This window comes from Colius striatus, chromosome 4 (assembly GCF_028858725.1).
Source record: "Colius striatus isolate bColStr4 chromosome 4, bColStr4.1.hap1, whole genome shotgun sequence".
Taxonomy (NCBI): domain Eukaryota; kingdom Metazoa; phylum Chordata; class Aves; order Coliiformes; family Coliidae; genus Colius; species Colius striatus.
The window spans coordinates 75,355,601-75,378,519 of record NC_084762.1 but is presented as its reverse complement, the minus strand read 5'-3'; the positions used below and the strand labels follow the sequence as shown (position 1 = coordinate 75,378,519).

At 37.4% G+C, this 22,919-nt stretch overlaps 1 protein-coding gene across 1 annotated transcript in view; it reads left to right on the top strand.

Annotated features, from left to right (window-relative positions):
- The window catches only part of RGS22 (regulator of G protein signaling 22), a 63,922-nt gene that overhangs the window by 25,149 nt on the left and 15,854 nt on the right, over nt 1-22,919 (top strand). The window contains 11 exon segments of the mRNA XM_061995893.1: nt 297-458; nt 1,394-1,574; nt 3,131-3,207; nt 3,711-3,816; nt 5,627-5,752; nt 7,320-7,421; nt 13,196-13,390; nt 17,631-17,723; nt 18,249-18,415; nt 21,496-21,658; nt 22,269-22,427. Coding sequence (XP_061851877.1) covers nt 297-458; nt 1,394-1,574; nt 3,131-3,207; nt 3,711-3,816; nt 5,627-5,752; nt 7,320-7,421; nt 13,196-13,390; nt 17,631-17,723; nt 18,249-18,415; nt 21,496-21,658; nt 22,269-22,427 — 1,531 coding nt within the window.

Here is a 22,919-nt window from a genome sequence, read left to right as displayed (position 1 = left end):
AGATGGCAACAGAAAGAAAATAAAGAATAAAAGAACTGAAATTCACAAGTGGGACAATCTCTATGGTAAACTGCTTTAATGAAAGTGTCTGCTGGATTCAGTTTGTCTATTCTAAGGCACTGTATATTTTATCTTATACACAATATGTCTCTAATTTGAGAAAAAATTGTTTTGGCTTCTGCCACTTGCAATTAAAAGCCATGTTGCATGACAACAGTTTAACCAGTAGGATGAACTGTACTTGTTTCTGTGTAGCATCTGACACATGCTTATGCAACTGTTTTTGTTGACTCAAGGCAACTCAGTAAGATGAAAAAACTGTATCTGGTGAGCAGTGGAGACTATTTCCTCAGTTTGGAAGTGTTACTCAGACTTGACCTACTTCATGGAGATCAGTGGAATGCAAGGCATTTAAGACAGATTCAGCCTGAAGTAGTGAAGCCTTTACTTCTTTACTGGTATGAAAAAAATGGACATGAACTAAGATTCTACCGGTTAACAAATGTCACTTTTCTTTGATAAGGCTATTAGGTTTATTTCATCTCACTTTTCCCATTGCAATTATGGGAAGCAACGTGATGGTAAATACTGGAAGATGTTGCAATTATGGGAAGCAACATCATTGTAAATACTAGAAGATGCATTTTTAGTTGAGCCTAAACTACATTGCAATCTGCTTAGAAGCCAGGTAGATCTGCTGTAACAAACCCTTGTATTGTTTTACTGCCAGAGTATCTGAGCTTCTTGGTGTATAGCTACTGTGGATGCAATTCAACTAAACATTAGACTGCAGGGTAGAGAAACCTGTCCAGCCATAGAAGGTTATATTCTGTCCTCACCTACTTCTCATATTGCCCTTTGCAAGTTTCTGTGTATATATCAATGTAGAGTTTGACCCTTAGACTTCAATGTCTGTCAACATATTGACAGCTTAAACAAGGATACAAATTTTAATCTGTTTCAAAAACATAAGCTAAATTTTTGAAGGCCTTCTCCCTAAGAGGGAATCAACAAATTGCAGGCATAAACAACTACCTGCATTTGTGAGCTTTGCTGAGGAGCCTCATGAGAGATGTGGTCTGCATCCTGTGACCTACAACTCTTTCACATTCTTTGCTGTAGGATGGATTGGGTGTGTCTACTGCAGACTCATACGAAGGCAACTATGTAATGGTGCAGAATTTGCAGCCTAAGTTTATTTATATATTGCTTGGTTTTAGATTTAGAAGAGTGCAATGTCTAAACTTATCTTTAACATGAACTGATTTTTAATCATATAGCACCTTGTCTTGGCATAGTAAACGTCATCATGGAGAAAAAAAAAAAAGCCAAACAGATTTCATGTATTTTGTGTTTTGGGAAAGTTTTACTTCCTAGCTTTTTTTCTTCCTAGGGGTCCTAGATTTTGTGTCACACATTCAACAGCAATAGAAGCTGCCAGTGCAAAATTGAAGCTCTGGCACACGTACCAAGAAAGACCAAGGGTGGACATTGATCCTTTTCCACAAATAGTATCATTGCTACCATTGACACCTAAGTCTGACACGCCCAGGACACCATCTTCCCTTCCTCAGGTAGGTAGGATCACAACATTGAAAAACAATGTCTTATCTCATAAAAAATAATGATAGATCTTTAACTCAACGTAACAAGAATGGGGTACTTGGTTGTTAGGAAGTCAGGATTTAGAAAGCTGATCTGTTGCAGATGGTTATGTATAAAAATGCAACAAGATTTTACTATACTTTATGAAACAGGTTACTATAAATTAAGTCAAATTATCTTCTCATTCGCTCCTTGGCTATTTCATAAGTCTTTCGGATAGGTATTTTAGCTCAAAATTCTCAGAACTACAACATTAAGGGCCTAGCAGTGCAGATTCTGCTGTTCAACCAGCCTTACAGAATCATAGAATCATAGAATGGTAGGGTTGGAAGGGACCTTTAGAGATCATCTAGTCCAACCCCCTTGCAGAAGCAGGTTCACCTAGATCAGGTCGCATAGGAACACGTCCAGGTGGGTCTTGAAGACCTCCAAGGAAGGAGACTCCACAACCCCTCTGGGCAGCCTGTGCCAGGGCTCCCTCACCCTCACAGTGAAATAGTTTTTTCTTGTATTTAAGTAGAACTTTTTGTGTTCCAGCTTCATCCCATTACCCCTTGTCCTGCTGCTAGCCACCACAGAAAAAAGAGATGTCTCAGCCTCCTGATATCCACCATTTAGATATTTGCAAATGTTAATAAGATCTCCCCTCAGTCTCCTCTTTTCTAGACTAAGCAGCCCCAGTTCCTGCAGCCTTTCCTCATATGAAAGATGTTCTACTTCTCTGATCATCTTGGTGGCCCTGTGCTGGACTCTCTCCAGAAGTTCTCTGTCTCTCTTGATCTGCGGAGCCCAGAATTGGACACAGGACTTTAGATGAGGCCTTCGATCAGCTGCATATGATTTTTTTGCTTTCTCCAGAGGGTCATGAGCCACATAACCTAGACCTATTCACAGTCTATAGTTTGCAGGAGTCTAGTTCCATTTTCACTCTTTTCTTCCTTGAAAATTGTGGTTTTTCAGCAACACAATGTTAAGCCTCAGGACATCCACTGCACTACCACCATCTATCCGTGTGTTTACATTTTCATAAAAGGCTATCAGGTTGGTAAAACCATGTTGACTGTTCCTAGTGACCCTTTCGTCCTTTAAATGCCTCCTTTCTCTCCTGGTCTGAGTGACTGTACCTGTCTTACAGTGACCTAGTTAAGATAATTCTTAGTAAACATGTTCACATATTCTTCACTGGACACCTTCTGTAGTTATGTGCAAAGTGCATGTAACATATTTCTACCTGCTAAAAATGGAATTTTAAAGCTATAATGGTCATTAAAGTGTGCTGAAAAAAATTGCAAGATGTTTGGAGCAAATTTTTGCTATCTGGGGTTTTACGTACTGTGATTGACAAGGAAAAATAGTCCTGAAAACCCTTGAATATTTTTAAGTAGTTAATTAGAACATAATAAGAAAATATAAAGGTGGGAAAATAACCAGAATTGCCTTATTTTTTTATTCTTTCTTTTAGAAAAGCAGAACAAGCTTACCAAGGACTTTATCAAAAGTGACTACACCAAATTTGTCTTTGAAGAGATCATCAAGATTATCACCTACCCTGCCGTCAATTCAGAGTCCCCAAAGGGATGACATTTCTAGCAGTAAAAAGTGGTAAGTATAAAATTCCGTTTTACATATTTCTGCCCACTAATATACCTTGAACATTTGTGAAAAGATTTTAGATCCTACTGTGCTTAGGAACACTTTTCTTTAATACCATAATCTGTTTAGTGAAGCTCATTTATGTTATAGATTGTGTGTATGGAGAATTCTTCCCTGGCTAATTTCTCATACGTTTATGCCACAACACGAGGGTTTCTTTCTCCAAATACAAGTGGTTTACTCTCATGTGATAGTTGATATTCTCTACACACATTCATATTATTTTAACCTGTCTCAGGTACTTGCCCTCAAAGATACACTGTGTCAGTGATTTCCACATGAAAAAGCACTCCTCTACACTTTAAACGTTTATTATATTCTATATACTTTCCCTCTGCAATTCACTATGTCATTCTACCTCTCTCATATCCCTTCTTAGCTGTTTATTCTATAAGCAGTCTTATTTTTTTTGTAACTTTGTATTGAACATTTTGGTTTTTTTGTGGATCTAGGTCAAAGTCAGTGAACAGAGACATGGTTCAGTGCTTATCTTCAGATGACACAGAAGACTTGAAATACCAGGCTGGTAGAAAGTACACCTATGCTGAGCTGCTCCCAGTAAGTATTACTTCAAAATATTAGTTTTCCTGAATCATGAATCATTTATCTTGTTGTATTAAAGGGGAAGTAGTCAATAGTGGGGAGAAATTGGGTTGATTATATGAATGTCAGTGCCTTATGCAGAGGCATAATTAGAACGTCAGCATTTTCTGTGTGGTATCTGTCACCTATTTGATAGGAATTCATGACACATGCAGAGGTTTATTTCCACTAGAAAGTGTTGATCTCCTCCATGGTGACCATGTGTTCAGTAGGTTATTATGGAAAACTCACTGGATAAATTCTTTAGTGGAATCGTTGCCTAGCAAAGTATATGAGACTTACAGTGAGGACAGAATCTGCCCTAGAAAGTCATTAAAATAGTAAAATTTGTAAGAGGAAAATGCTTCACTGTACAGTTCCTCTTTATTGCTTGTGTACTTCATTCTTTTCTTTGTTGAATTATTGCTTGCTGTAATTCAGGCAAATGAATTATAGCAGGCCCTCAGTCCAGCAAACCTCAGGAGGGACAGACTGCACAGAAGAGCATTTTCTCAATAACCATTGAAATGCTGACAAATCAAACACGTGAGATGTCAAGATCTGGCAATTTAAATATATATCCAAAACCTTTCACATTTGTGGAATTGTCTCAAAACAGCCTGCTGTTTCACAGAGGTATTGATACCCATAGCCTCATGACTGAAAAAAACCCCATATTATGAAATCTAGGCCTGGAGTTTGCTGATCACTTGGGAATGTGATTGTCTTTTACCTCAAAACCATACTTTGTTTATTACTTCCCAGCAATCATTTTTATTCTTTCTTATTTTTTTGACAGAAGAAAAGGCTAGTCTGTGCAATTAGGGGACATTTGGAGTTAGAAATTTATATTAATTGATATTAACACCAGAAACTATTAGTTTTCATGTACCTTTATCATGCAGAATTTCTCTCTGGTTGAGGCAGGAAAATACTGTCCATTTACACTTATGGGATTAGACTGGAATTTACAGCCAGGACTCCACAATTTGCCATCACAAATATTATGCAAAGGGGAATGCAGAGATTCATCATTTAACTTCATACTGGGGAGGGGGATCTTCCCACTCTGCTTCAGAAACCTGGTTTCCTCCCACCCTTCTCCATTCCTGTCACTCTCTTGTGATGGTCAGAGCTAATTTACTACTCTAAACTCTTTTGGCTGCTCTGTGAGCATTGTGAAAATGGATGTATTCTTCTTCAAGCACTCCAGGAGCTAGCCACAGTAAAGAGTATGGATTTCTTGCCCTCTGAAATGCTCATGATTTTGTTGCTGGTGTCGGTGGTGTTACCCCAGGAGACATTTATTGTGCTTCATAGTTGTTAATTGTTTTGAAGCTTGACCAAATAACCACCTGATAACTTCACTTAATTCATAACACCGTAACCTGAGCTGAAACAACTTTTGTCTAAGTGATATGATTTTGTATGATTGGGATTCCCCAGATTCAGATATAAAGAATTAATGACAGAATTAAGGCCTTTTAAAAAAAAAATTTAAACCAATTTCAAGTGTTGAGGGATCACCTAAGGGATGCTACGGTCATTTTGATACTTTGCATGCCTTTAGCCATCAAATTATTTCATTGCGTGTGAATATTTAGTGGGAAAATGGTATGGAGAGCTATGATCAATTGCATATGCAGTAGAAAATGGAGTCTAGTTTTTTTGGGGGATGAAGATACTATTTGAATACACTGCATGGCCCTCCATTGCAATGTACTGACATTTGAAAATAATGAAAGTCTGATATTCCTTACTGTATAACTATATTTCATTTGTCTAGGGGAAAAGCGCTGTTGATAGTGTTGTCATAGGGGGATCAAGAATGGAAACCATGCTTCAATCTCTTTATTTGGAGAACAGAGCAGGCTACTACTTCACACATTTCTGTGAGAAGTCAGGGAATAAGGTATGAGCATTTTCCTACCCTGTGATAATTTAGTCCACAATTGACTAAATGCCAAGTTATAGAAGGCAGCCAGACTGAAAAAAAAAATGGAGAAAGAAACATTGATGACTGGATGAATTATTACTTCTGAGACTGCAATCCCTCAACAACAATAAACTGTTCATGTGTATATTCAAGCTAATGACAGGTCTTAACCAAGCTGTCAGATCCTAACTGTCTCGAACCTATTGGAAATCTGATTGTACCATCAGGGATAAAAAAAGACTAATCATTTGTAAAAACTAGCCTTCAACTTGGCAGAAAAAATGAGGTCTTAACCCACAAAAACATTTTTTAAGAAGATGGAAAATCTGCTATGCTATTAGTCATGATAATCTGCCTCCTTCTTACTTGTTGGGTTAGTGATGTCCAAAATCTTCAACGTTTTAAAAATGTTCCGCTTCCATGAAGCTTCTTGGATTTCTGAGAAACATAACACTATTTCTTCTCTGCAGTCAGCAGATCCATCACTCATTGCTGGGTGTAAAATGAGGATTGGTTGGAACAAGTTACGAATCTGAGTCAGTGTTTAGTGGCTTTGCAGAAAAATTGAGTCTTTAGGGGAGATTTGAATGCGATCAAGATGGACATCTGTTTCCCCGCTGGCACAACCCAGCATTCAGCAGCAGTAGCTAGAAATGCCTTTGGCTACCAGGAGGCAAGAGCCAACGTTTCCAAAGCTGAATACCTTCAGCTAAAAATGTTAAATGTGTGTAGATAGAAATCTAAATAAAAGTAACTTATTTTTTCGTCGGAGATATGCACCCATGCACATGTACTCTAGCCTTAGCAGGTGCCAGACTCCTTTGAAAATTGTTTCCTCAAGGCTTTGTCCTCAACTGCAGAGCATATTTTACTCATGTGCCAGGTCTGGCAGGCTACAGTTTGTGGAGCAAAGTTCCCTGCCCCTATCTTTTTGGAACACTTTCTTCATTGTCCAGCGATGAGGTTTTCAGAGTGTTTGGAAGATCCAAACCCCATAAGCACATGATTAAAACAGAACACTTGGGAAAAGAGCTAGACTTCTTCTTCTCAAAGATCTTTTGATGTTTGTTTGCATTTATGAAATGAGGCCAAGACTCTGTGCCTCAGAAATGTATGCAATAAAAATGTAATGATAGTCCCAGTAACATATGTCAAGTACATAATATTTAACTGGTTTGGTTATTGCTGCAAAATGCTTTTCCACCATGGCACAAATTCTGCTTGTCCATTATCAGTATTTCTTCTTTAGTGTTGGCTTTATGCCACTGAAATGTGGTTGCTCTTCAAATGCTAACTACAATGTTAACAATTTTAATGGCCAATTATGCAGAAAGGATACAATAAAAGATATAGTATCACAGTGACGATGCCATTAAATATGTTGTCTTTCTGCCAGTGTGCAACAGAAGATTAAATCCATTTTAAATTTAGCTTGATTTATGATGGCTCTGAGGAGCTAAATAATTACTCGCATTGGAAAGTCAACCTTTTATAACGCTGTGATATTTGGTTTGCAATAACTTACAATATTTTTCACCTCTAGTTGTGGAAGAACAGTGCGTACTTTTGGTTTGACCTACAGGCTTATCACCAGCTTTTCCACCGAGAAACTCTTCATCCTTTTAAAATACGCGAGCAGGCTCAAGTAAGTTGCAAATAATGTGTTTTCCCTTCACAGAGACATTTTTCAGTGTAAAGAAAGAAAAGAAGATAGAAAGCAAAAAAGTTTCCAAATCTTGACAATCCAGGCCAAAGCAAATCTGGGTTGTGGACAATAAAAGAAGCTCTTTGGATTTTTTCCATGGAATTTCTCAATTTAGCTGTTAAACATGCATAGTTTGATTTCCAGACTCTGCTGCCTGTTCCCGGTTTTATCTATCATACTCAGTTTACCTAATCTTCGCTTTGCTACTCTGTGTCATATTTGGAAACTCTCTGCTTAGTGTTAACTTCCAAGATGGTATTTTTTTCTAAATCATCTGATTGTGCTGTACCTTTCCTTGCATCTCCTGTGCAGATTAGAATTGCAGGTCTCGCAGTCCAGACCTCAGACCTTAGTCGTGCAAATGGATCTTTCAGCTTCAGTCTTGTTTTTCTGGTTATCAGGGTATCGGTATGCTTTCTCACAGTCATCATCCCGATGATTTGATCTTTCTACCTTCATTTACTGTCAAGTGGAACTGATATTTCCTATAAATGAGCATTCTTAATTGAGTGTGTACTTTAAGTCAGGGAGTAAACCAAAAGTGGTTCACCATAGACCATGGGCGTTGATGGCTGTCACTGACTTCAGAATAGTCCGATACTGCCAGGGAAGGAGGCTGCAGCAGTGTGATATCATTAGAACTCCAAGCAACTTTTAAAACAATTTTGTGAAACTTCAGTCTGTGTTACCTCTGTAAACATTGTGTAGGAGTATATCCTATCTGCATATTTAAATATATGCTGTAATAGAGCAAGGATAGTTCATGCGTCATTGGAACAAATATCTATACAGAGCAGCAGAGAATAATCTCTTTGTATGGCTTGTGTTAGTGGCATTTGGATTTCCTCAAATTTATCTTCTTTTCCTACTTTGAGGTTTACTGAGGCCAATGACAGAATTTCGTATATTTGTCCAGAATTCTCACCTGAAATGGTGTAATTTGTACAGAAACTCCAAGCAGAGGCTGAGGCATGGATTCTTCCCCCTCTCCTGTCGCACATTGGATAACCTAAATTGGTACCCTATTTAGTTGTTTTCCCTTCCAGCTCTACTTATGGCCTGAAGCTGAGGGCAACTGACTGTGTCCTGAAAATTTTCTCCTGAATCTTCCCAGTTCTGTATGTGACTAGGGACTACACTCAGAACAGACATGCAAGTTAACCATACCTAGACTGTGTCTTCATTTTCTTACATGTTTTGTGGCAGGCCAAATCTTATTCTATGGTCCATTGTGTTTTTGATTTCACTTTGCACCAGCTTACAGTCTTTCTGCAGTGGCTGCATGTCTGAAAATAAAGGCCCAGGCCTTTTCTTATCTTATTTCCAGTGCCGGCCTGGTGGTGACAGCAGAACATCGTACAATCAGTGTTACCAGGCAATTGCAGAGAGCTACATACACATAGCCAGTAAAGTAGATACATCAAAACGAAATATGTGAAACTGTTCCATTAGCACAACTAACAGCTGAAATGTAACATAACAAATCAACACATGTGCTGCAACATTTGGTATCATTCTCAAGCTTGCCTTTTAAGGCTGTACAAAAATTATTCTTGTTTTCATTGGAACATGGTAAAGAGTCAAACTGCATCCAATGTACAGGGTCTGCTTATGGAAGGGATGCCTTTCCAGATTCTGTGCTCACCTTTGGCACAGTAAGATAGTAATTCCAAATAATTTTAAGAGAATGTGGATCAGATTTGCACAACACATCGTCATACAGATTTTACTATTTATTACAGAAAGAGACATCCTGACTATTCAGTATGTGTTCTGCCCGCTTCCTGTTAGAAATGAGCAGACCTGGATTGCTGTGTATCTGTTACTCATTGTTTCATTTGTTAGGCATTTTTTATCTCAGCTTTATCATAGAGTAAGAAAATGCATTCGAAACTATAATATTCATTCATCCAGGGAAAGAAACTACAGTGAGAATGAAGTATAATGGATAAGAAAAACGACGATTACCAGTAATCATCCAGGAATATAGGTGCTTATTCACTGTGCATATATGCATGGAAGTATGAAGTGGGAAAGAAAAACAGTAAAGAAACATATATGGCAGTTTTCAATACAAAGTAGTTATTCAGAGTTAGAAAATTTGATACAGTTATAGGAAGTAAAATATTTTAACACTAGAATCAATTTAGATAAAGGGAGTTATCATTACTGTGAATTTTTAGGGTCAGACGCAAGATTCATGTCAGTGGAAAGTGATGACGGGGGTTAAAGCAGTTCAACCTTTCCATTTAAGACCAGCCAGTGCATTGTATTCTTCCATCATATGATACTGTCAAGCAGCTGCACAAGCCTCTCATTTAGATGAGAGCAATATCCATGCCTTTGGGCAGCAATACAAAGCACTTGGACCTAAATATTTTTCATGTTTTTTGCTCCACTCTAGTCAATCTGAGACTGCTTACCAAACCTTTTTCATCTGGGGATGAATTCACACCAAAACTCAAGGCTTGAACAATCTCCGATTTGGAAAGTCAGAATTAAGGCCAAAGTCTTAACACGAATTCCCCAAGCATTTTGTATCTCAGATCTGTGCCATTATAGGTAATTTCAGGATGCAAACTCTGACCAAATTTCCAGACAGGCTTTTAGGTTCAATTCACTTACACATCATCCTCATTTTTAGGAAAATGCATACCTGGCAGGTGGAAAAATTTTTTATGTTTTACAAAAGGAATAAAACATTGAATAAATGATGATGTGCACTTGATGCTACACACTTTAGATTTTTGTAAAAATTTGATAGCCCTAAGTTCATTTAATATAACTTTTTGATCCTTTAGGTGATTGGCCAGTACAACAGTTTCACAATTCCACTGAGATTCAGAAAATCGTAAGACTTCCATGACATGGGAGTCAAAAAGGGCTATGAATACTCCTTGTAAAAGGATATAACATATTTCACCCTTGTATCTTGGTAATGTCGTTGACTGGTGTTGAAGGCAGTGAACAGAGACACTTTTCCTCTTTTTTTTTTGCATGTTTAGAACTCTTTGCAGTTGGTTTTCCTGCAGTCCTTGCATTCAAATCAGTGCAGATCTACAGATGTGCCTGAACCCTCAGCAAGGGACACAGATGAAAGCTTCTTGCTTCTCCTCTAACTGCGAGTGCATTCATTCACTTTGCTACTTAATGACTCTTTTTACTTGGTAGATCAAATCCCATAGCAATACAAGAACTTAAGCAAAAAGATGGCATCACGTCAAATCCTCAGACACCATAAATTTGCCATGCTGGTTAAAGAACTGAGAGTCTAGTCCTTTGAGTTTGGAAAAATGTACTCTTATAGCTACTTTAACCACCTCTAAATTTCTGCTTCACATGTATGACCAGCCCTAACAATTGTTTCTGGAAAAAAATGTCTGTCTTTACTATGCTCTGGTTTTGCACATGAAATTGCATGGGACTTGGGGCAGTTCTGCAGGTAGAGCAGCTTGCAAAGGCAGTCCCTCATAAGGCAACATATTATGAGAGTGTTTATGTGAGCAGATTGTCAACAGTTTGTGGCCAAAGCTTCCTTAGTCTGGACAATTTCTGCCTCTGGTGGCTGATGTTTTTTGTCAGCTCTAAAGAAGAGTTGCAAATATTCTCATGTTAACCCATTTAATACAAAATCACGAGGGAAAGAAGAATTCTGCTAAAGTAGCTTGTGGAGTGTTGTTTGGATTTTACTCTTAAAACTATGCTAAAATCAATCAACCATTCAAAGAACCAGGTTAAATACATTGTAAAATGTTGAAGACCTATTTTGGAGCCTTTTCACCAATTTACAAACCTCTTGTGTTGTCATAGAAGGTGGAGGAATATAGCCCTAAAGATGAATAAAATTATTAATCCCTCTTTAGTCTGTTTCTATAGATACCAGATCTTTGCATCATTGGACTGTCTCTTGTAATTTGGCTATTCTATATGTTAAATGTTTTGGATCAGACTACAACATGATGTAACTGAAACTTTACGAGTGTTAGTGTTCTTCAAATTACCTTCCAATTTCTGAAAGCACTAGGAATGTAATTAATGTCGTCTCTGTTAAATTTATTTAGGGATTTGCAGAGAAGGGCATAATTTAGGGTAAATGTGGTCTCGTTCTTCAGCTAGGACTCTTCCTGTGGATGTCTTAATTCTTTGACCTTACCCTTGCACCTGTGGCTTTTTATTGCACTGATAACGTGGGCCACATTAGCCACAAGCCTTCTTTGTGTTTGATGATTAGGTCTATGTAGAAAGGGAGTAGAATCCTGCATAGATAGTAAATATAGTAATCATCACAAACTCTGGGATGTTATCCATCATATCCAGCCCTGTGTTTGTCAATGACTTCATATCAGGAGAGTCTGAAAGGTCTGTTTTAAACTGTTAAGATCCAAATCAATGCGGATGTAGTCTGGTACTCTTGCGATTTGAAAGAAAGAGCTTAATAAATCAGATTTTCATTTAAACCAAAAAGAAACACTATTATTTAATGCACTAAAACATTCTCCCACTGTGCTTGAAATCTAAACACAACAGAGTTTTATTACTGCTTGGACACAGGGCAATTGTATTATTTTCTTTTTCTAATGCTTTGTACATCTGCTAGTTACAACTAGATTTTAACAATGGAAAATGAGAATTATTGGAAACCTGCATTCTTCATTGTCAAAACTATGTGAGAATAAATAGTGAAGATGGGCTTCTCAGTGCCATCCTAGAGAGAAATTCTGATCTATGCTACTAATCTGATCCCTCTGATCATATGTTTGAAAATTAGTTTGACAATATGAAGAAGATAAAACATTTATAAATACATGAACTTATTACAGCAGCACCTTTTTTTCACTTGAGTTCCCAGCTGCAATCAGAATCATGATGTATTAGAAAGATGGTCTGGAATATCTTCTTCCAAGATACTCCTGGAAGAAACTGTTTTCCTCTGAGTTTTCAATGTTCTTCATAGCAAATTATGAAACATTTAAAAACCAGGAATTTGACTTTGGAGACTATTTGTGGAAAACCATAATTTTAAATAAATAAAACAAATATTCTATGCTTCAAGAATGAGCTGCTATTGAGAAGGAAACATTCTCCATGTTTAGCTTTTTTCTATTTGTACATGTTGAATGGCAAACTCTGTGCTTCACAAAAAACCACATTGTATTCCTTGCTTTGATAAGGATTTAGACCTCAGTTGTAGAGTCATATCACCTGTTATGGATCCTGTACTATGATCGAGTCTCACGAATGCCAAACAACTGCAAGAGAAACTCCACATAGAATGAAATATTTTATTTTTCATTAATTAAATTCACATTTTCCTATCTATTCAGAACTATGACTTCTTCACAAGTTGGCCCAGTGCAAAACAACAATGCAGAATGCTGTGTGCATTGAGGTGTGCAGTCGCTGTAATGGTTGTGGTTATGTGAATCTAACTAAGAATCAGCTGAATCTCTCCAAGCAAAAATTACATTAGGCATTATTTTTGTAATCTAATAATTTTAAGTAGGAAAAAAAATGTCAGAGAGGTCAGTTATGGCAAGAACTGTTTTTTTGACAAAATAGTTATTTGGTAAAAACAAGGCAGGTGTAACTGGATATATGTTCAGAATATACAGCAGGATAGCAGAGGACAAATATGTATTATTTTGCTTTATGAGTGGACTGTGACCATTAAAACAGATGATTATAAGAAATGGTGTCCTTCTGTTTTATTGTAGTTCCTTTATGCAACTTATATTGCCCCATCTGCCAGTATGGACATTGGACTTCAACAGAGTGAGAAAAACATGATTTATCAGAAAATTGACCCAGCTTTTGAGGATCTTTTTGACCCAGCAGAAGAATATATCCTCACAGTTCTGCTAGAACCATGGATGAAGATGGTGGAAGCAGACAAAGATACTTATGGAACGGTAACTGATCTAAGTGGCACCATGAGAATTTCTTGTGTCAGGGAAGAAAATCACAAGAGTCTTCACATGCAACCCTGTTACACTTATAGTCAGAAGAGGAGAAGTAATATGGGATGTTTTGCCCACTCCTTTTTATGCTGATATGTGGCATAGCCTGAGCTTCCTGTAGAGATCAGACTTTCTATCCAATGGGAAGGTGCAGGCTTCACAGAATCCTTAGTATGTGAATTAGGGAGGAATGCAGCTTACCATTGCAAAATTTCTCTTTGCACTCAGGAAGTGTCATGTTTCTGCAATCTTACCATTGCTCAAAAGTAATCTTCTTATGATGGATTGCCCGCAAGCCCTCCGTGTTTTTAAAGATAAGTGTGAAACCAGCTGAGTTTCTACAGTGATGCTAAGTCCTTATTAATTTTATCAAGTATTGCTTGGTGTTTAGAATCAAAATGCAGCTACTGCTTAGCATAAGAGCAAATGTCACATGGTGATACATCTGCATTTGTCCCCAACACTTTTTAGATAGCTGCCCTGTTGTGTAAGGGTTAACCGTGCCCTGTAGGCTTGCTGAAGTTGGTGGCTCAGTGGTATACTTCTAATCCCAGAAAGCCTCTGAAGGCTTGAATGGAGCAGACTCATGCAGGTCAGAGGACATGGTTGCAATCCTGACTCTGCTTTTGACAAATAAGTATAAGAAGTGGTGGATGCAGTGGTGAATGCTGTGAATTTCTGCTCTTTGAAAACTTACCTATAAGTCATTAGCTGTAGGTCAGCCTAATTCCAAGTCTTTAATAACTCTCTCTCTGATATGGCAGGAGAAACTTAGAGTAGGGAATCCAATTGGAGGGCAGGAAGTTAGCTCTTGTTCCTGCTTTTCTCCACTGTGAGCCTAGATGAGGCATCTGTATTTTTACAGGAAATACCACCTACTGCTGATACTTCTGTCAGCATGTAATGTGAACATGTGTGTGTTTCCTCCTGCAAGGCATTTAAAAATCTTTTGGGGAAGTTTTGCTGTGCAGTGTATTTTTTTTTTTACTATATTGTGCCCATATGTATAAACAACTAGGAGAATAGATACCTAAAATCATTGAGAATTGTCTTCTACTGGTGGTGACCAGTATTAAGCATGTAAGAATAGAGCATAAGAACAGAAAAAAACCCCCCTGCTTCATCACTTTGCAGCTGAAGAGGTTCATGAAGCAGAGGTCTTATCCACATTTTAGTGTTTAACAGGTTTTGTTTAGGGGGTTGGGTTTTGTTTTATTTTTTTTTTCCACCATGGATTTATGTAAACATCTCTTGAGTTGTTTTATATCTTTAACCTCACTGTAGTAGTGAAGTTTCATGGTTTAATCATGCAATAGAAGAAAAAAATACTTACCTTGGTTTGTTTGCACCCCTCTACCTGATAGTTTCACACCACGTCCTAGGATTCTATGCCATGAGGACCAGAGAACAACTGTTATCTTTTCATATTCTCAATGTTGTTGTGTTTTTCCATGTTTCTCTTGTGTTCCATTTCAATTACATCTCTTTGAAACTCAAGAATCCTAGACTATTTGACCTCTCTTCTTACAGAAGGCGTTCCATACCTTTGTTACATTCATCACCCACATCTGTGCCTGTTATTTTATATTCTTTTGATGACGTAGTACTCGAGATCTAGATGCAGAATCGCAGAATCTTTTTTTTTTTTGTTCACTCTTTGCTCCTTTCCCAGTTTTTCCTATGATTCTAATTACCTTTTGACTCTTGGTGAACTTTGAGTGGACACGCAAAGTGTTAGTTAATAGCCATCTGCAAAGATTCCAAGATCTCTTTACTAAGTAAGAACAACTAATGGAAAGCCCTATTTTGGAGCTCACTGGAATGACTAAATGTTTATTGTCGTTGAATTCAGCTGCCCTTTTATCATGCAGACACCAAACTGTCCTGAAATCCTGCAAATCTTCACAGGCAATTTAATTTTTTCTCTGTGGAATAATTTTGCAAACTTTGTTATCTCTTCACTCACCTTCATTTCCAGATAATTTCTGAAAGTTTAAAAAAACAACCTCACCCCAGATCCCTGTGAGACTCCAATAAGAACCCCACCCCATAATGAAAGTAATTTTTTTCTATATTTCTTTATTTTCTAACTTCTAATTAATTCACAAGGGGACTTTCTCTCTCATCCTATGATAACAATTTCCTTAAGAAGCTTTGACAGTTTGAACAGAAAAAAAACCCTTAATAAAATGAAATATACTAATCCAAACACATCTGCAAAATATTCTCTTAACTTTTCAGCATCTTTTCTAAGCTTTCGGATAAATTATTTTTTTCCAAGCTATCTCATCTGTAATTGTCTACGACCTGCTGAACACCCCTGAAATTGGTTGATGCTTTCAGTAATTTGAAATGTTACTTATTTTCTGTATTTCTTTATTTTCAGACTAGTTTTCCAGACTTTTATATATGTACCTTTCCCTTGTGTATTACCAGTCCTACTCGTCTAGTATGTATTACCAGTCCTCACGCAGTCGTCATTAACTCAGCCGAGTACTATTACATATAAATTTTTACAAAAAGGACTCTGATTTTTAGCACTGAACAATGTTTTCACTGCTCCTAGTGATGGAAGAATTCCTCCAAAGAAAGAACTGAAAATATAAACTTTTTCTCTAAGTTAATGCACGTGTCAGTTTATACCTTCTTGAGTTAACCAAGGGATAATCTATTGCCCTTTCAGTTTAGATGATGTCTTGCAAGTGTAATTACATGCAGACTTCTCAGTGCCCTAATAACAAAACCATCTTAATCAGAGCATGAAAAACCAGAAATAAATCCTTGTGGATGCACAATATATGCATTTGTGAAGAGTTATAATACACAGACATAAAATGACCTGTTCTAGGAGGCACTAGAGTCTCTTTGTACTAGGCGCAGGCTGATGCTTAGACGCACTCCTTCCCAGCACAAAGACAAGGTCTGCTTTGTGTTTACTTCAGTCCCTGGCTCTACTCTTCCCCTTTGTTCTACCATACAGCAGGATATATTTGGCCCATAATGAAACAAGATACTTTATCAAGAATTAGGTGAGTCCAAAATTGTTTATTTGGGACATAGTTTGTATCTACATTTTTATCTTTAAATGAAACATGAAAACAGGAGAGTTCCTTTCTATTGTTTGACTCTCATCCTGCCTCTATCTGCTTGTTTAAACTTTATGAAAAATGTTCTGAATTATTTTCCTATTTACTTTTAACTACATTTTCTTTTAGAGGAAAGAATACCCAAAAGCACTTTGTAACAGTGGAATAGAGTTACAGTGAGCCTGAAGGCATTCAGATAACACAGTGATTAAAGTGGTAGTCACATTTAGACAAAAGTGTAATGAGTATCAATGTGAAAACTCTCTCTTCTCTCTTGCTCTTAAACTCTTGTAGAATAAGATCACAGCTTTCTAATCTTTGTTATATGGCTGTTAATAACACACTGTCTCAATTTTGCTCAGTATCCCAAAACCTGCATTTGAATGGTTTAGTCAGCCTAGAGGGTCATCGTGCTATTCCTTATGCAGTTATGGGTTGCACATAACATGGAGCACCACTTTAGTTATATACATCAGGCTTCTAATTAACTTAAAAAATGGCAGTACTTCATGAGTTCTAATCATGCACAATTTATGATTTTAAGACATTACCTGATATAAAAACAAGAAAAGAGACAAGACAAAGTCTGAAAGCTTTCACCTTCAGTGTTTAGATATTATAGCATCTTTCTAATCTTAAATTTCCTTTTCTAGAAATCCATGGCACTGTTTTTTTGACATTTCCCTCTGAGAGACACAGTTTTAAGGCTTGTTTTTCTTCTTCTCAGTGGCTCTGACATAAAATTTGCTAGTGTAGGCAATCAGGTAAGCCTAACACAATATACACAATTTAGGCACAATATACACAATATAATTTAACATTTTTTTAATACAAAGTCATTTTCTTAAAGATATAGTTAGGTTATTTAGTGGTATTCTGTATAAATTGCCATGTGATCCTACACAAATCTGAAAACTTTGTTATACCAGAGCTTTTAATAGAATTGTTTGTGACAAGGATATGACTTCAAGTGTCTTCTAAACATCAGTCTCATTACTAGCAAATGTATTCTTTTCTATGCACTGTCACTGGCAAGATGCCCATCCAGTTCTCCATCTTTCTATAATGTGTATTGTAGGGATGACATAAGATATTATTTTTATTAGGTGGAGTTGGTGGAAGAAACTCGACAGCTGGACTCCATGTACTTTAGAAAGCTCCAGGCTTTGCATCAAGAGAGTGATTCCAAGAAGGATGAGGTAAGATAAGTACCTACTAATAAAAACAGAGTCTTCTATCAGAGAGGGTTAACACTTTGAGTATCAGCAATGAAAGACTGATTAAATGCCAATTTGGAGAAGCAAGTCTGATTTCTACTACCCATTTTGAGGAACGATTGACAGTCATTGTGTAATTACAAACACAGCTCTTCTGTCAGTTACATCAACATCAGGTCACTGTATGGTTGGAGTCAATGATACAGTTTCCACTAAAGTCTGTGGGATGTATTTTGGGCCCTTAATCTTAAGTAAATACCTCAACTTCAAGTAAATTACAGGTATATATTGGTTTATTTGATTATGGAACCTGCACTCACTGATATGTTTAAAACAAACATAAAACTAAAGCTGATTAAGAATTGAAGCCTTAATTCAATTTATTTTTTCAGCAATCAAAAAGCTGTTCTACAGAGACAGAAGTTACCTAATGCAAGGATTATTAGACTGAGTAAAATATAGAGATGAAAAAAGGAGTTATGAAAGCAAAATAATTTCTTCCCTTAGAGTACTGCTGCTGACACTGGTCTGCCATCCTGCCCTGATGCTCTCAAAGAAGATCAGCACTTGTGTCAAGTCTCAAAAGAATTGGCAGTTCATGTTCTATCTGACCTGATCCACAACAAAGAGAAGTTAGATCGGTTCTGGGCTTTTCTTAATAAACGTTCCGCTGGGTATGTTTTTTTGTTATTCTTATTTTGCCCATTTCTAGGTTCAGAAGAAATCTTTCCTGGGGATCTTGGTTATCTAAATGTTCACAGATTTTAGTATTTTTAAAAAATGTATTTGCATATTCATGAAATACACATGCATCTTGTTCAGACGACTGAATTGTCTCAACATTTTTGGGGTAAAAATCCTCCTGTCATAGCATGTTTGTATTACAGTTCTGCTTTCAGTTTCTGCTTTGATTAGTGGCAAACCCCCGAGTAAAGCAATTAGCCTATAATGAGTATAAATGTCTTTTTTTTTTTTTTTTAGTACAGATTCAATTTAGTACATTTTTAAAATTAAAGCTGGATGTTATAAAAATGTACAAATAGAAGACAGCCACGTTATTCTCACAGTGTGAGAGCAACCACAGTTTTGTGTTTGCACCGATCTGAACAGAATTAAGTACCAGCTTGTAGCAGATACAGTTTATGCAAGAATTTTGAAAAAGTGATTCCTTTTGTTTAAAAATGAGAATCTTAACAAAAGTTTTAGCAGAAGCAAATGTGAGTTTGCCACCTTACCTGCACCCCACACTAATCTCTATCCTGGTTTCTTTTTAAGTAATTAATATTAAATCCTTAAAGTGTCGCTTCTTTCTTTTAACCTGGCTTCCCATGAGCTTATGCTTTTCATATTTCTTGTTGCTTCTAGTCAAGCACTGTCACAATTTTAGAATGTATATTGTTCAGCTTTTAAAAAAATGTCCAGAGATGGACATCTCACAGGATTCTTCTGGACAAGACTCAGTGTCATCACTCCAGCTTACTGTTATAGGTTCCCTTTGTAGTCAGAGAGAGAAGTACACACTTCTGGATACCATTCTTCTAATTCTGAAAGAAACATCTAAAAGCAGTCATTCCTAAAGATGTCTCCTGCTCACTGACTACAAAAAGACTGTAGGTAATGAGTTCAAATAAAGACACACCGTGGGTGCCTATACTCAAGTGACTGAAGTTAGTTGTCTAGACCAGTGGTTTCCAAACGTTTTTGATCATGTACCACATCAGTAAAAAATTTTTGAGTATGCACCCTAAATATATGTAGATTTATTTTTTATAAATTACATACATGTGGTACTGAAGTTCTAATTTTTTTCTTCCTGCTCCTCAATGAAACATCTCACACACTCCCTGGGGTATGCACACCTCACTTAGGAGACCACTAGTTTAGAATTGCTCTCTAACTGGGAAAATGGTAGGAACTATAAGACAGCAGATCACTGGCTAAGATGGGGTTCTGGACAGTACACTGAATCACCTCTGGAACGTCCTGCCTGTCTTTTAATCACAGACAAGTCCCATTGTAACTGATAGTGCCAGGCAGAGAAAAGTTTAATTTTCTTTTCTGAAAATTAATAATGAACTAAACCATTTGAAAAAGTCTAACAAAACAGTGTTTTGGAGTTGGGTCCAGACCTAGGAACTGAAGTCCAGCTGGCATGCAACAGCAAAGATGCTTAATGGTACTATAAGATGAAGGGATCCTAGAAGTAATGCAGTCTGGAAAATTTCAGCAAAAAACAACAAATGTGTCACTTGCCTCTTCCAACAAAATGTATGGTTCTGTTTTTACCCAACTGTAAGTGATCCAAGTTTCAGGAACAACCGACTGCTATGTACCCAAGCACAAATTCTGATAAGAAACTAAACAAAGTTCCATTAATTACTACTTTGATAAATATATAGAATGTATTCACACAATTGCAGGACAATTTGTGTTAGAGTTAGTGATAGTCTTGCCAGACTAACTGACTGTGCACATACTCCTGATCTGTTGAAAGAAAAAAGCAGAGTAAGTTAGGATAAGCCACCACTGTAAATGTTTTAACCTAACACACTTCAAGATTATACATTTGCTTTTTAAATAAGATGTACCTGTTTGATCAGTTGTCATAGGTAGATGATAAAGAGTAACTCCAAAAGCCACAGTAACTTGGATCACTTGCATTTGGTTGTACGTCTTCACATTCTGATGAACTAGCAAATGAAAGAGTGTCAGTCTCTCAATGGAACTTAGGTCTGTGAGGTTCTCAAAAGACTTTTGAAATGGGGACATTTGTTCTTAAATCTGTTGGATGCTTTTGAAAATTCTACTCGTAGACTAGTGCTTTGAAAAGCCGGTTATTAACCAAATGAAAAAGTGAAACAGAATTGACTGAATGTAACGTTTCAATAATTCCCGCTGCAAATACAGTTAATGTCCTCATAAAATGCTCACACAGCTTCAGTTAATAAGATAGTGTCAGAAAACAGTCATATAAATTAAGCTGAACCTGTAAGTATGTCACTTATTCTGTCCTCTGGTTTACAGAACAAACCCAACATATGACCATTAAAATAAACTTAAACTATGATTCTATGATAACAGCAAACACTCAAATGATTGTGAGCAATATATAGATCAAGAAGTGCATATGGAGATTACTCGTCACTTATTACGAATGTTGAAATAAGTAGTAGAATCACTTATTTGTGAAAAGGCAGCCCACAAAAAGCCCTAGAAACAAAATTTAGCATAAATTGTTTTTCCCTTCTTGACTACAAACTGACTTACACTCTAGCACTTCACATGGCACAGGAAGGCAGTTTTCCGGGGTCGATGTTCCCACCTGTTATTCTTGCTCCTTTTTCAGGTGATATGATGAAGAGGCAGAACAGGAGATGTCAGCTCATCTTTCAGTGTCTCACAGCCTCAGTACTGCTTCAAATTCTCATCTGTTTCATTTTGCATTTTCTCTGGAAGCTCTGATTAACAGCCACCGCTGTGTTTAGCAGCAGCACATGGAGGAGATTACTCCTTTCAGGATTCCCCAGAAGGGATCCTAAATGAGCACCCCAAGATGTGTGTTTGATCTGCCTGTTCAGCCATGGTCTCACCAGATGGTACTAGCAAAGAAAAAATGACATAAAATTTCAGTCTTTTCAGACCTGGTATTTAGGACTTGAACACTTTGGTGGCTTGTGGTTAAACTAATAACTCCCTAGAATGATTATGTACTAACTCAACATTGAAATAACATTCTGTTTAAACTTGTTTGCAGCATGGATCTCATGTGCTGGCTAGATATTGAACAGTTCAGGAAGATGCTCCACGTGGACAAAGAAAAAAGGGAGGAAAAATCTAAGGACATTAAAAACAAGTACTTAAACAAAATGTACTTCTTTGGACCCAACAGCCCAGCTACCAGAGAGCAACAAGAACAGGTACCAGTTGCAAAACCATTCCTAAAGAATAATCACAGTAAATGTGACTGAGATGGGAGTCCATAAGCGGCTTTACTCCAGCTTTTCCCCAAGCCATCTCCTCAAATCTTACCTATATTTTTGGCCAGAAATCTGGTTCTGTTCTGGTTGTGGGGATCCTCTCCTTCCTGTTCAGGCTCTTCCTTGTCCTAACAGAACATGTCTCAAACCCTCATCTGAGTCTGCAGCCAGAGCGTGCATAACACAGCTCAAAAAAAGTGTAAAAATGGATTTCAGGCAGAATGGCTTGTTCCAGCTTTCTATTTTAGTATGTCAGTAAAGCCACAGACAGCGAGTCTTAGCTCTGGTACTGTGATATATCTTGATATTTAGGAAATTTACTCGGTCAAGCTGGGGTATTATTTGCTGGAGTCTGTATTCTATTATAGGTAGGGACAAATGTAATCTGTTCCCTTTTATGAAAAGTACATGTGAGCCTTGGGTAAGCATGTATTAAATGCTTTGCTTACAGTTAAGCTCATGCTTTGCTAAATCAAGGATGTAGAGAGATAAAGGACTTTTGGTATACACAACAGTTTATGTCATGTGCTATTGTATTTGGATTGCTTAGCTAATGCATTCAGGTGGAGGACGGGGACAAATCCCTCACGATCAGCTTTCGGCAGCAGTTCTGCTAGAAATTCAGCGATGCGTCCAGAAGAGATTAGAAAAACAATGGCTGCCATTGTTCCTGGCAGATGAACACCATGGGGCAGAGGGACAAGCAAAGGTAATTTTATAACAGCAGCACATCCAAGCATTGTTTTTTGTTTGGCTTCTGATTTACCATTGGGATAAAATGATTTGGAGGAAAAGCAGCCCACAACTTGCACTCAGTTTACATTGAAAGAGATGCTGCAGCATGTACAGGTTGAAGCATTTAGCTTGACAATTGTGAAGGCAGTTCCTCTGAAGGCTTAGTCTAGTTGACAGTATTATTATTAGATCCTAAATCTGAAGGAGCTGATGGTAGCACTATTGCCAGCCAGGCTGCCAGACTAATCTTTGCTGCAGTGCTACACTCTCCATATTTTTGCCCTAGCCATACACTTGCACATAGAAGAAAAGCTGCTTTGTGTAAAAAGGGGACATGAACACAAGCAAACGAGTGAGCTGCCCATGCTGTATTCTCTTCCTTATGCTGTCCGTGTTCTCCCATCTGGAGCTGCAGTGGCTATACAAATGACTTCAGGACTTGTGACATTATGCTGAGTGGGAACGA